At 42.1% G+C, this 13,969-nt stretch overlaps 1 protein-coding gene across 1 annotated transcript in view; it reads right to left on the reverse strand.

The window, feature by feature from the left end:
• Positions 1-13,969, reverse strand: part of LAMB1 (laminin, beta 1) — a 92,602-nt gene that overhangs the window by 17,817 nt on the left and 60,816 nt on the right. The window contains exons 24-25 of the mRNA XM_006859275.1: positions 5,090-5,459; positions 1,342-1,526 (exon numbers count right to left, since the gene is read on the reverse strand). Coding sequence (XP_006859337.1) covers positions 1,342-1,526; positions 5,090-5,459 — 555 coding nt within the window. The remainder of the gene's footprint in view (positions 1-1,341; positions 1,527-5,089; positions 5,460-13,969) is intronic.

The following is a 13,969-nucleotide window of genomic DNA, read 5'->3' on the forward strand; positions in this document are numbered from 1 at the left end:
TGATTTCCTCACCAAGCAACACCCACATTTAGCATCTGCAGCCCTAAACTTACTGTACAATTGTGCTTGAAAATTCAAGAAAGAAAATCTTAATGTATAAGTATAGTTTTTCTCTCATGATCAATGAATATATTTTGTCTCCTTAATCAAACATCCAGACCAAAAGTGAAAACTCAACTCAATCTCACAGACATTAATCTCACAACCAGCCAACCAGCCACATCATTCTAAATAGCTAGTGTCTGGTAGCCTGTTACATCCAGGTGGTTTTTCCCATTTTCAGGCATTTCACAAAACCAAAAACCCAAACCCACTGCCATGGAGATGATTCCGACTCATAGTGACCCTACAGGACAGAGTTTGTAGGGTTTCTGAGGCTGTAAATCTTTACAGAAGCAAACTTCCACAGAACAGTTGGTGGGTTTGAACTGGTTAGCAGCCCAATGCTTAATCCACTGTGCCAGCAGGGCACCTAATCATTTAACTGAACCCATGCAAATGGCTATGGAGCTCTGGTAGTGTAGTGGTTACGAGTCGGGCTGCTAACCTCAAGGTCAGCAGTTTGAAACTACTAGCCATTCTGCAGGAGAAAGATGAAGCTTTCTGCTCTCATAAAGAACTACAGCCTCGGAAACTCTATACAGGGTCACTATCAGTCGGAACCTACTCCACAGCGTACCACCATGCAAATGGCTACAACATACATAAAAACAATATGATGTCTTTTGGATTTAGGGACCCAGCAAACCCCAAAAAACGAAAGTCACTGTGTACAAAACAAGTACAAGACGTTGCCACATTTTTTTGTTTTTTGTGGGGGTGGGGGATGGGGGCGGTGAGGAGATCTGGTGGTGCAGCTGGAGTTGGCTCAATGACCATGGGTTCATGGGTTTGGTTTGGGTTCTGTTATGTCCTGAGACAGCAACAAGTGAAGGGTTTGCAATAGTCCTTTCCTAAGTGCATTCTGAAACGTGGAAGGATCTGCAGAATCATGAACCCAACTTCTTCACTGCTCAGAAGGGCCTCTGTTCAACAAAAGCGTGGTGGGGAGGATGGTGCTGAAAAACTCCCTGGAGAAATTAGAAAACAGATGCTTGAAGTCCTAATGGAACGACTGCCACTCACTCCGTGGGACCTTTTCTACATCACTTACTACCTCTCTGGACTCTAGCTCCCACATTTGTAAAATGGGGACTTTCATTCTCATGTGTGCCAAAGATTCACTGAGTCAAATTTAAAAATTAGAATACATTTTTTTCTTTTCTAAAAGCACTGTATTAAATGGTTAGACCGATAGTTTAATCCATAGTCCAGGTGTGAACAGGCACAAAAAATGCTCACCTCGAATATCTGAGTTTTTGATAAATTCTAGTTGTTCGGCAAGTTCTTTCACTGTGTTGTCCAGCTTTTCTGCCTCTGTCTGCAGAGAATCCAGTTCTTGGGCTGTGCTGCTGCTCTGTGAAGCCGTGTCAGATAATTTCACTTCTACTAAAGCCATCTTCTCTGTAACATCTTTGGTTAACTTCCTATAAAGAGAACGATGTGTTTACTTATGTAAAATAACCAAACAGGAATTAAAAAGTGTTTTTACATAGTCTATTAATACTGTAAAACGGCGCTGTGGGATAAAGCACTGGACTGCAAGGTCAGTTTGAACCACCAGGTTGGCAGTTCAAACTTGCCAGCCACTCCTTGGGAACCCTATGCAGGGTCACTATGAGTTGGAACTGACTCAACGGCACTTAACAAAAATAACAACTAATGCCGTAGTCATTGTTCTGTGTCATATCAAAAGAATTCAGTAATTTGTAACAACTCATTTTAAGTACTGGTTTTATTCTCCTTATCATAAGAGATTATATTCAATCTAACATTTTTCTTTCTTCAGAGACTTTGAAGAAGAACAGAGGAGTTGCACTTAGCTGCACTATAGAGACTAGAGGGATTCCAAACCTTGGCTGCAATACACACACATGTCAGAAGGTGGCGTTCCAAATTCCAGCCCACGTAATCACAAACTTAAAAGGACTTTCGTGTACAATTACGCCTCCTCCAAACTGCCAACAACGGTCTCCAAACTGCCTCAGGAGTCTCCTTCAAGATGGAACATGTAGACAGGAAGCCCAACAGCCCACCAGAAAGACAATGGAGTGTTACATACGCTCCCCTTCAAGCAGAGTTCCATTAAAGAAGCCGTCTTCCCCAGCAAACAGTCCTTTCACTTTTCCTAAGCAAGAAGGCAGTATCTACTGAGAGCTAGTACAGCGGCTTCAAAAATTTCATGGAAAATTTCCATTTTCTTTGAATGCCATTTTTCCATGACCTTTTTTGAAGCCCCCTTTGCATGATACACATTTAACTTTCACAATACTTCATTTGAAATCGAAACCCAACTATTTTGCTCTTTGTTCTGTATCTTCTTGTCTCTCTCTAAAGTCACATTTGAGGCATCTATTTGGCTCGATGGCACTTAGCAACAACAATTTGTACACTGCTGTGCATGCACACAGTATGCGTATATATATACACACACACACACACATATGCAAGAGAGAGTCAAAAATTATCTGCACTCAGTTATATTAAAATGCCAGTCCATATCCATGGCTGATATCAAGATTGAGCATGCATGTGAAATGCCTCTGTCCAATAGATGAGTGACAGTGGGTTTTGTGACAAATCATTTGCAAATCAGCCATGGTTCTGACTAATAAATAATCCACCACAGATGGGTTTAGAAAAGTTTGAGGGAGGTAAGCACCGAAACATTTTGTATGCATCTGGACATTTGCATACAAAATCTGGACCAGTATTCAAAGGAAGGTAAAAGTTTCTTTTAAAAAAATCATTACTGGTAATGAGATATGGATACTTCACTAGGAGCCTGAGTTAAATGGCAGAATATAGAATGGAAACATCAATTGCCAACCAAGAAAAAGTTCAAAAGTCAACCATCAAGCTGGAAAACTGATGCTTACAGTTTTCTGGGATTCTCAAGGGCCAGTAATGGAGCACTAGTAAGAAAAACATTCAACAATCAACAGTGCTCATTACAGTGAGATGCTCACTGAAGTGGTGAAGCCTAAACCTCAGATTAAAACATAGAGGACTGCCTTCCAAGGGTGGTGTGATTTTGAATGACAATGCATGTCCACACACCTCTGCCCACATTGGTGACACTCTGCAAAAACTTTGTTTTGAGATGTCAAAGCATCCTCTCTATAGACCTGATCTTGCTCCATCGGACTTTCACCTGTTGGGTCCCCTGAAGGAAGCCCTTCGAGGATAGAGTCACCTCTATGAAAAGTCAAGGTACAGTGTATTTGGGGCTTGCAGCTTAGCCTACAGCCTTTTTTGAAAAGGGAAAACAAAAGCTTGTTGACAGATGGGCAAAATGTATTGAAAAGCAAAGAGACTATGTCAAAAATGATGGATTTGTCTTTTCTAAAAGTTGAGTAAAATAAATTCTACAGCTAGAGTGTGGATAATTTTTGACTCACCCTTGTGTGTCTGTGTATACATATATACATATGTAGATACACATATTTATGGAGAAAGTACTATGTGAGAAAACTTTAGTACTGGTACTACTAGATTACTTAACTGAACCATCTTCTCAGGGGTATACTTGTCAGTATCAAAACTGGGAAATCTGGAGGTGCTGAAAGGTTGGGAGCCATTAGAACCACGAGTTCCAAGGTTGTGAGAGTGGCATGATTCACTTCAAAGAAAAAACACTTCAACAGATCGTCTGATTTGATAGATTAAGTTACCTTTAAAAAACCCAATGACTTTCTTTTCCGAGGACATTGGAATATACATAGCTTCCTTTTGCTTCTGTGAATCTGCTAAATCACAGAAGGCTTTCATTTTTTTTTTTTCCATGTCTCATGAAAGTAACAATTTAAAAAAATAATCAAATCTCATATTATACATTTTAAAGTAAAGCCATTTGGGACCCTAAAACCTGCAAACTTGGGTGTTGGGTTGCAAACAGATGCATGAAACCAGTTTTCCTGAGATAATAAGTTATTTAATTCAACGACTAGTGAAGGTAGACACAGAGCCATTTCAGGACAGTAATCTCTCTCTAACAAGTTCTCAAGGGACACACCAGAGGCATGACACACAGGTCAAGCATCATTTCCTCATTGCCAGTGGGCTTCACACACGGCCTCCTTCCCAGCTCGTGACTGCTGTATTTGAGGAAGCTGAGCTGCACCTGAGTCTTTTACATGAGCTGAAATGACTCATTAACTGCGTTGTCATTAATAGATGAATAAAGTACTAGTATAGTGGACCAAGGAGTCCTGGTATGGCACTGTGGGTTAATGTGCCAGACTGCAGTCATTTTGAACTGCAAGGTCAGCAGTTCAAGCTCACCAGCTGCTCCTTGGAAATCCTACACAGGATCACTATGGGTTGGAACAGACTCAACGGCACTTAACAAAAACAATAGTGAACCAGTACAATGGCTCAGCACAAAATATGGAAATAAGGAGTCTTATTTGGTGTAACAGAACGTCCCCAATAGTAGCAAAACTTCTAACAGCCATTTGTGAAACAGTTTTATAGGGTCACTATGAGTTACGAGCAACTCAACAGCAATGGGTTTTTAAAATTTGTTTTAAAGTAAAGACAAATATTATTACCCTCTCTCTAGCACACTACTCACAGGAGAGGAGATGGAGGCTCAGAGATAAAATGATTTACCCAAATTCATTAGTCTAGCAAGCAGCAGAACTGAGATGCAATTATACCTCTTCTGCCTCCAAATCCAACGTTCTTCCCACTCTAGTACTTCAGAGTGTTAGTTACAAAGAGGAGCACTGACTACAAGCATATATTCCATACCACTGCTTCAAGAACATTAGTCTCCAGTGATGTGCAAATATTCACTCACCCAAACACCCAGAGTACAGACTGTTGGAAAATGAATGGTCCAGCCAGCATCTGCTTCCACTCACAGGATTAACCACGCCTTCTGATGGAAGGAAAACCGGTCATCCCATGCCAGGATCTCTTTGCTGTTTAGTCGTGGAGTTGCAACAATATTCTGAATTGTTATTCTAGCACATTAACTACTTACTCTGCTTCCTCAAAGAGATTCCCGATGTTTTTCAGTGGCTCTGCTGCTGGGCTCTGGGCCAGGATGTCTTTTATCTCGTTGACTTTTTTCTCCACTGAGTCCACAGTCTCCCGGTAAGGCCCAATCACACCACTGATCTTCAAGGCCTTGGCTTTCTCCAGGAATCGGTGGGTCCTGTTGGTCAACTCAGCGATGATCACGTCCCAAAGAGCAAAACACTGATGACAGGGCGTGCAGTCAGGGAAAACCCCTGAGTACCCTCGAGTACACTTGTCACAGCGTGGACCCTCAACACCCTCAATGCAGACACACTGGCCCGTGGAGTGGTCACACTGTGGCGTCTCAATGCCCCTGGGGTCACAGTCACAGGCTGAAAGGGAAAGGGACACTATCAGCTGATCTGCTGGGTCGCACACATGAATGACAAGATTGGCATTTAGAACCCTCAGTCAGTGTTGCGATGTGAAGGTGTCAACCACCACCACCAATTTACCAAAGGCTTATAAAGTGGCTGCAACAGCGTCCTATAGTTCATCTTCGCCTCTTGTTAACCACTTAGTAACAATAATAGCACTAATAATATTAAAAAGAACAAAACAAACTAACACTTACTGACCATTTAGTAAGCATCATCTCATTTAGCCCTCCCAGAAACCCTATTGGAAAGGGGTTCTAATCTTCACTATTTGACAGATACAGAAACGGAGGTAGAGAGGGACTGCATGACCAGCCCTAAGTCTTACAGCAAGATAAGAGCACAGCCAGGATTCAAACTCATCAATTTCCAATTTGGCAGTCAGTGCTCTTATCCTGTGTTCTGTTCTGCCTCCCACCTCCCTCAGGTTCTGACAGCAGCACAGATGATTAAGGCGTATCTCTGATGACATCGGGCATCTAGCACAAGATACAACACTGAGGAGCAGCTCCATTGTACCTGGGACACAAACATTAGGGTGAACACCTGGTGAAATACAGTAATGTGATACAAAGAAAACTAAACCAGAAAGATACTACAGGAATTCTAAGTACCAATTTATTGGTATAATTTAATTTGTGGGTGCCTGCCTTTGGGATAACTACCCTCAGCAACACAAAACCACAGGCTCATAAAATGCCAGACATGACAGACAGATCTGAGGAGACATTCAAGTCTCCAACTCTCACTGGCCCCAAAGGGTTGGCACCCTAAGCAGAGCTCAGTGGCATGGGCTATAAAATGTGTCATTGGTCAATGTCTGTGGCTGATGTTACTTACCACAATGCCCTTAAACTCTGGCTTACCCACAGCTGTGGAATCAATTCTGACTCAGCGGAACCCTCCAGGACAGAGGAGAGCTGCCCCACCGGGTCTCCAGGGCTTTAATCTTTACAGAAGCAGCTGCCACGTCTTGCTCCCACAAAGCAGCTGGTGGGTTCAAACTGCCAACCCGTCAGTTAGCAGCCAAGCGCTTCACCACAGCAACACCAGGGCACCTGAACTCTGCTTTAGGCTCCCAAACCTTTGATATTAACACTTTTAAAATCAACTTTTCTCTCAACATTCGACATTTCACAGTATTTGTACAGTGTGTGATTAACAAAAGGTCTGTGCATACATAGCTTATCTCTATCCAGAAATCCTTTCTGGGAAACCATGGGGATAAATATACAAAAATCCAAACATAATTGTCTTATTTCCCTAACTATAATGTAGACTACAAACACTGGGACAGGTCTCAAACCATTTTTCTATTCTCAGCACCTAACCTGTCAACTGGAGTTCAACAGTCTTTGCCAAATGAGGCCTTGAGGAAAGCAGGGACTTTTGTTGTTATTGTTAAATGTCATTTGATCAATTTCACATATTCCTACAAAAGAACCGCGAAAGGTCAATTGCAGCAAAGCACAGCAGACTCAGACTCTCCCAGTTACCTTTATAAAATTTTCTCAGGTCACAACAGCTAGTTTGACTCTAGAAGACTTTCTAAAAGAACATCTTCCAGAACCAGTTTCCTTAATAGCCAGGGTTGCTGCTCACTCCTCCTTTCTTCTCTCATCCACAGACACGTGTTTGTAAGCTAACCATTCATTTAACCTATCACATCCTGCCTTGAAGTGTTAGTTTATCTTTTCATTGATTCTGTTAATCAATTACATTCCAGTGGTTAAGTCTGAGGAGGAGAGCTAAGTGAAACAGCACAAGCTCTGGACTCAGACTGCCTGGTACTGAATCCTAACTCCCCTACACCCCAGTGATGTAAATCTGAGTCATTAGCAAACATATCTCACGGTTTCTCTATCTGTATAAACGGGAAATGAGTACTGTGAGGATGAGATCAGTAAACTATAAAGAGCTTGGAAGTGTCCAGTTCATAATAAACACTCAATGATTGTTAGTGGGCTCTTTTTTTCTTTTTCTCATTATCATTATTATCACTTCCTAGGTCTGTACAAATGGTCTGGTTGTCTCTTGCCCAGAATGTTGCTGCTCATATTTCTATTAGATGAAGAAAAAAGAAGCAGAACCAAGTTGCCATGGTCTTGTATTTACCTTTGTATATTTTCCAACAACATCACAATTATTCAGGTTGAAACTGAAGAAAATTAAAACAAGGTCACGAGAGACAAAATATGACCTTGAGTATATCCCACCGGGACCCTGATGTGGCACTATGGGATAAGCACTGGACCACATGGTTGTTTGAATCACAAAGTCCGTGGTTCAAACTCACCAGGCAGTCCTTAAAAGCCCTATACAGGGTCGTTACGAGTTGGAACCAAATTGACAGCACCTCACAACAACAACAACGACGACAACAACACATCCCACCTGAATTTAGAAGCGATTTCAAGAGGATGCACTGAACACTAATGACCAAAGATTAGAGGAATTGCGGGATGACATCAAGAACATCGTGCATGAAGAAAGCAAAAGATCATTAAAAGACAGGAAAGAAAAGCCAAAGTGGTTATCAGAAGGGACTCTGAGAGTCACCCTTGAACACAGAGCAGCTAAAGCGAATGGGAGAAATGATGAAGTAAAGAGCTATGGAGAAAATTTCAAAGGACGGCTCAAGAAGACCAAAAAAAAGCATTATAATAAAATGTGCGAAGACCTGGAGTTAGAAAACCAAAAGGGAATACATACTCAACATTTCTCAAGCTCAAAGAACTGAAGAAAAAACTTCAAGCCTCAACTTGGAACATCAAACGTTCAGAGAAGCAGCAACAGTTAAAATACCTAACAGCAGAAAGGCTACGGTACACTTGACCCAAACCATGGCGTTTTCAATAGCCTCAAATGCATGTGACTGGTGGATAATGAATAAGGAAGACTAAAGAAGAATGGATGCATTTAAATTGTGGTGTTGACAGTACCATGGACCACCAGAAGAACAAACAAATCTGTCTTTGAAGAAGCACAGTCAGAATGTTCCTTGAGAATGAACATGGCAAGACTTCTTTGGATATGTTGCCAGGAGAGCCCAGTTCCTGAAGAAGGACATCATGCCTAGTGGAGTGTGAGACAGAAGAAAACACCCAGTGAGATGTACTGAGATCCAGTGGTTCTGAGACAACAATGGACTCAAACACAACAGCCACTGTGAGGATGGCGAAGGAGTGGGCAGTGTTTTGTTTTGTTGCGCATAAGCTTGCTATGAGTCAGAGCACCAAACAACAACAATATCTACACTCAGGATTTAAAAACATACAGTATTCCTTTAGTGCCCTGAGTTTTAAAAATCAACGTTTCATTTTTTGTTTTTTAAGATTGCTTATTGCTAGGCACTGTGGTTATGTTCCATTTTTCCTGTGCTCCCTTTGGGTACTCTCATGCTGAATCAGAAGGAGCTGTTAGGTGCCACTGAGCCAGTAGGCAGCCCAAGTCACAAGAGGACAAACCATTGCCTGGTCCTACGCCATGCTATCAACTGTTGCCATGGTTGAGCCGATTGCTGCTGCCATGGTGTCAGTCCATCTTATTGGGGGTCTTCTCTTTTTCACCAACACTTCAATTTACCAAGAATAATGTCCTTCTCCATGGACTGGTTCCTCTTGATAAAACATCCAAAGTATGAAAGATGAAGTCTCACCATCCTTGCCTCCAAGGAGAATTGTGGCTGTCCCTCTTTCAACACAGGCCTGTTTGTTTCTTCTGGCAATCCATGGTACTTTCAATATTCTTCTCCAACACTGTAACTCAAATGCTTCAATTCTTCTACGGCCGTCCTTATTCATTGTCCAACTTTCACATGCATATGGGGCTACTGAAAATACCATGGCTTGGGTCATGTGCACCTTCGTTCTCAAACTGGTATCGTTGCTCTTGAACACTTTATAGAGGTCTTGTGCAGCAGATTTGCCTAGTGCAATATGTTGTTTGATTTCTTGACTGTTGCTTTCATGAGTGTTGATAGTGGATCCAAGCAAGATGAAGTCTTTTACAATTTCAATCTTTTCTCCTTTAGTCATGATGTTATTTATTGGTCCAGTTGGAAGATTTTTGTTTTCTTTACATTGAGGTGCAACCCATACTGAAGGCTGTTTTTGATCTTCATCAATAAGTTTTTAAAACCTTCTTCACTTCCAACAAGCAAGGTTGTATCATCTGCATATTGCAGGTTATTAATGAGTATTCCACATTCTTCTTCATATAATCCAGTGTCTCAGATTATCTGCTCAGTATACAGAATGTATAAGTGTGGTGAAAGAACACAGCCCTGGCACACACCTTTTCTGCCTTTAAATGATTCAGTGTCCCCCTCCTTCTACCTCAATGCCTGTCTCTTACTCTACTACGTACAGGTTCCTCATGAGCCCAATCAAGAGATGGAGCTGTGGATCACTTTAATTGGGTTCTACATATTACTCATTCTAGGAGCTATTCCTTGCAAACAGAGTTCAGTGATTTAAATAGTTTGGGAAATTCAGCTGTGTTCTATATTCTTGAAAGATTCAAAATACTGTGTGGTTAAGTACTGCTGAGCTGGTTCGATGGCATATTAAAAGTCAGGTGCTCTACAAGAAAAACCCCATATTATTTTGTTTTTAATTAATTGTATCAAACTCATTTGATTACAGGATGTTTTATGGTGGAGTACCTCACGAAACCTCACAGACAGGACGGGAAAGGCTTGGGAAAACCACATCACTTTCTAAGAACAGAATGGGAAGAATGTTGATATTGCTGTACCTCAGACTTAATGTTGTTTACATTTACTGAAATGGATTTCCATAACACTTGATAAAATTCAGTCATCTTTACGAAGGCTAGAAGTTGTCTGGGTTATGTCAGGGTCTCTCAAGCTTGGATATGAATCAGAATCATTTGGAGGGTTCCTAAAAACACAGGCTGCCTCCTATACCCTACACCCAGATTCTGATTTAGTAGATCTGGGGTAAGGCCCAAGAATTAGCACTAGCAAGTTGCAGGGTAATGCTGATGTTGAGGTCAGCAGACCCCACTTTGTAGAATCAGTGCACTGCTGAAGAGTGGAATGTGACTCACAGGAACCTTACAGAACAGAATAGAGCGGCCCATTGGTGTTTCCAGAAGCAGACTGCCTCATCTTTCTCCCAGGGAGTGGCTGCTGGGTTCCAACCACCAATCTTTATGTTAGCAGCATCCTTTGAAGAATCCTGTGTTATTTTTCTAGTTGTTCCAGTTTTCTTTGTGTGTGTATGTGTGTTTACTCTTCAGAAGGTGGAGCTGGAGCAGGGAGGCAAGGCTTTGGGAGTTCAGCAATGTAGGCTGCTGTACAACCATAAAGGACCTCTCTAAGTAGAGAAAGCAACAGCACGTGCAGGAAGCTAGCTGACTTTGTCTGCTTCAGTCCTACAAGGCTCCCAGATACTTGGTCAGAGGAGGTGTCCTTCCAGAAGGGGTCCAGTAAACCTATGCCTATTTACCCCTTCTCCCTGAGGCTTGGAAAATCTGAGACACATGCTGCACATACTTTCAGTTAGTTTAGAAAAAGATTTCTTCCCACAGGCAATCCAAAGGAACACTGTCACTCAGTTCTAAACAAGCTTCAACTGGATTCATACTTGAGGCAAGAGATGTGTGCAAACAGTGCATTTATTGTTAATGTCTACAATCAGTGATACTTGGTTTATTTCACTTGTTAAATGCATGGTTTGCCCTCATTCTGTCACCAGCATCTTTGAGGGGAAAATAGTAGCCTGACACTGTAGGACTTAAAAGGCCAGAATGAGCTTACATTGAGGCTTTCCTCCTTAGCTGGCGCTGGGAGGTCAGGCCAGGTTGGCATTCTGAAAGGCCAGCAGAGCTTCGGCTCTGCAGAAGACAACCATCAACCAACATTCCTTCCCCTGAACAGGAAGTAGTCAAATTTCAGAGATAACGGGACTGCAGATTCATCATTGAAAAAGACGACCCTAAGCATTCTTTTGGAAGAACATTCAATGATTCTTCTAAAATCCATCAGATTTTTCATTTCAAGCCAAAGCTGGGAAACTGCTTCCTTCCCTGCTTATAGTGTCCAGCCTGCTCTGAGGTGGGGTCACCTGGGAAGAGAGCACTTGAAGGACCACAATTCACCCATGTGAAAAAAAACCCTGGCAGTATTGTCCAAAAGCGTGGCTGAAGCAGAAAGCCTAGTTCACACCTGACGAGGTAAAACTTCACACGGCTCACCAGTCACCTCTCCCTCCCATCGCAACCGAAAAACCATAAACTCTCTGTGCAGATTGTGGCTGACATGCAAGGTATAACGGGTTTTCTCCTCCCTGAAGAGGAGGAAACAGGAGTCCAGGTAGACTAGAGGCAAGGGGTTGCTTTAGGAAATGGGATCTTTTGGCAGAGGATCAAAAACTTTGTGTTGGGAAGAAGAGCATCAGAGTAGATAGACATCATGTAAGCTGTTTCCTGACCTTTAAGATGTATGAATCAACCCCCCCCCCCAAGACAGAAACTCAAAGGGAACACATGAGCAGGCATGTATTATTGTTGGCAACTACATTGGTCTACTGGTGAGTGGAAGTGGGGGAAAGGCAGCAATGAAGAAATGGGCTGAGTGCAACCATGTTCCATAGACTCCTGTTGACCTGGAGATGACAGAGAGAAGAGGAAGGGCTGGTTGGTCCAAGGTGTGGTGAGAGCTGGAGACACCTGAGCCCACAGACAGGGACACAGCCACGGAGGACTAGAGTTGAGAGTGAAGCATCCAGCTGATATGAAGTGAGGAGAGATGTACAAGAATGCCCAAACTTGCACACAGTACCCATTTGACCTTGCCTTGATGGCTTGATAATCAGAACTCGACTAGAAGATGATAAAAAATATATATATTTTTTGGATAAAGGAAACGAGGGTAAATTGCTACAACTTGATGAACTTGACCTATACTCATGGAGGTAGTAGCTCAAAATACCAACAGAGAGGGAAGGAGTCTTCACACCAAGTATCAATGCTATCCCCTCTGTATATAGAGTACATAGGGATGGGCAACTTAGACATTGGCCATCTAAAATGAGGGGCTAATAAAGGCATGAAGTGACTGGCTTAGAAGGTTTCAAGAGGGAGTTTAGTTTAAGAGTGTGTGGGGGAAGATAGAGACCCCACTGAATAGTTTTCATCTTGTCTAGATGGGTCTGATAAAAAGAGATGGGGATAAGATTCTTACGATTCACTAGTGAGTAACTGTTATGACTAATTGTGATTCTCACAATTGTAAAGGTAGAAGTTTTGTAACAAAAATGGAGTAGTTAATCTTACAGTCCAGAAACAGAGGATCCTAGGACCATCAAAGGAGAAGAAAACGAGCGGAATTTGGGACCTTATCCAGAGAAGCAGCAACACCAGAGATGGAGGAAGAGATGAGGACATGGAGAAAGGGAGCAGCTGAGAACTCTAGATTCATGGGAAGAGAGGGACTGAGAGCTGGCAGCCAGGAGGCAGACTAGCAGATTGTGCCCTTTAGTGTTGTAAATTATTATATATGCCTGAATGTTAAAAAAAAAAAAAGAGCTAAAATGAATAGAGAGAAATACTGTTAACTGATGGTACATGGAGGGGCTTATAATCATTTGTAATGAAACAAATTATATGATTTGCTGAATATAAAACTGATGATCTGCCCTGTAAACTTTCACTCAATTCACAATAAAAACTTCCAAAAAAAAGATGTATGAATCACGAAGATGAAGAATAGCATCCTTCAAATTAACCACTAAGAATTCCACTTTAATCTGTAAATTCATTCTCTGATGTTCCTTCTATTTTTACTAAGTTTTCTCTTCATTTAAAATATGATCCCTGACAGATGGGTAAAATGAGGAATATTGCATTCAATTTTACAGATATTGAGGTTTGGAGGAAAACACTATAGAAAGACAGTGCCAAAATGGAAAACAGTAGTCTACAGGACACTGTAGAACTGTCTCAGAGGGATTTCAAGGCTCTAAGTTATGAGGAAGGAGCTCTGGTAGCGTAGTGGTTTATGAATCAGGCTGCTAACCTCAGGATCAGCAGTTCGAAACTACCAGCTGTTCCGTGGGAAAGATGAGGCTTTCTGCTCCCGTAAAGAATTACAGCCTCGGAAACCCTGTACAGGGTCGCTATGAGTCAGAACCGACTCCACGGCACTTAACAACAATCTATGAGGACTCCTGGTGTGGTGCTACCGGAACAGCACTGGACTTCGAACCACAAGACAGTTCAAACTCACCAGCTGCACCTCAGAAACCTATTGTTGTTGTTGTTAAGTGCCACCGAGTCAGGACCGACTCATAGTGACCCTATGAACGAAACACTGCCTGATCCTGGGCCAACCTCACTACTGGTGCCATGCTTGAGTCCATTGACGCTGCCACTTGGCCAATCCATCTCGTTGGGGGTCTTCCTCTTTTTCTCTGACCCTCCACCTTACCAAACATGAT

This window comes from Chrysochloris asiatica, unplaced genomic scaffold (assembly GCF_000296735.1).
Source record: "Chrysochloris asiatica unplaced genomic scaffold, ChrAsi1.0 scaffold00032, whole genome shotgun sequence".
Classification (NCBI taxonomy): Eukaryota; Metazoa; Chordata; class Mammalia; order Afrosoricida; family Chrysochloridae; genus Chrysochloris; species Chrysochloris asiatica.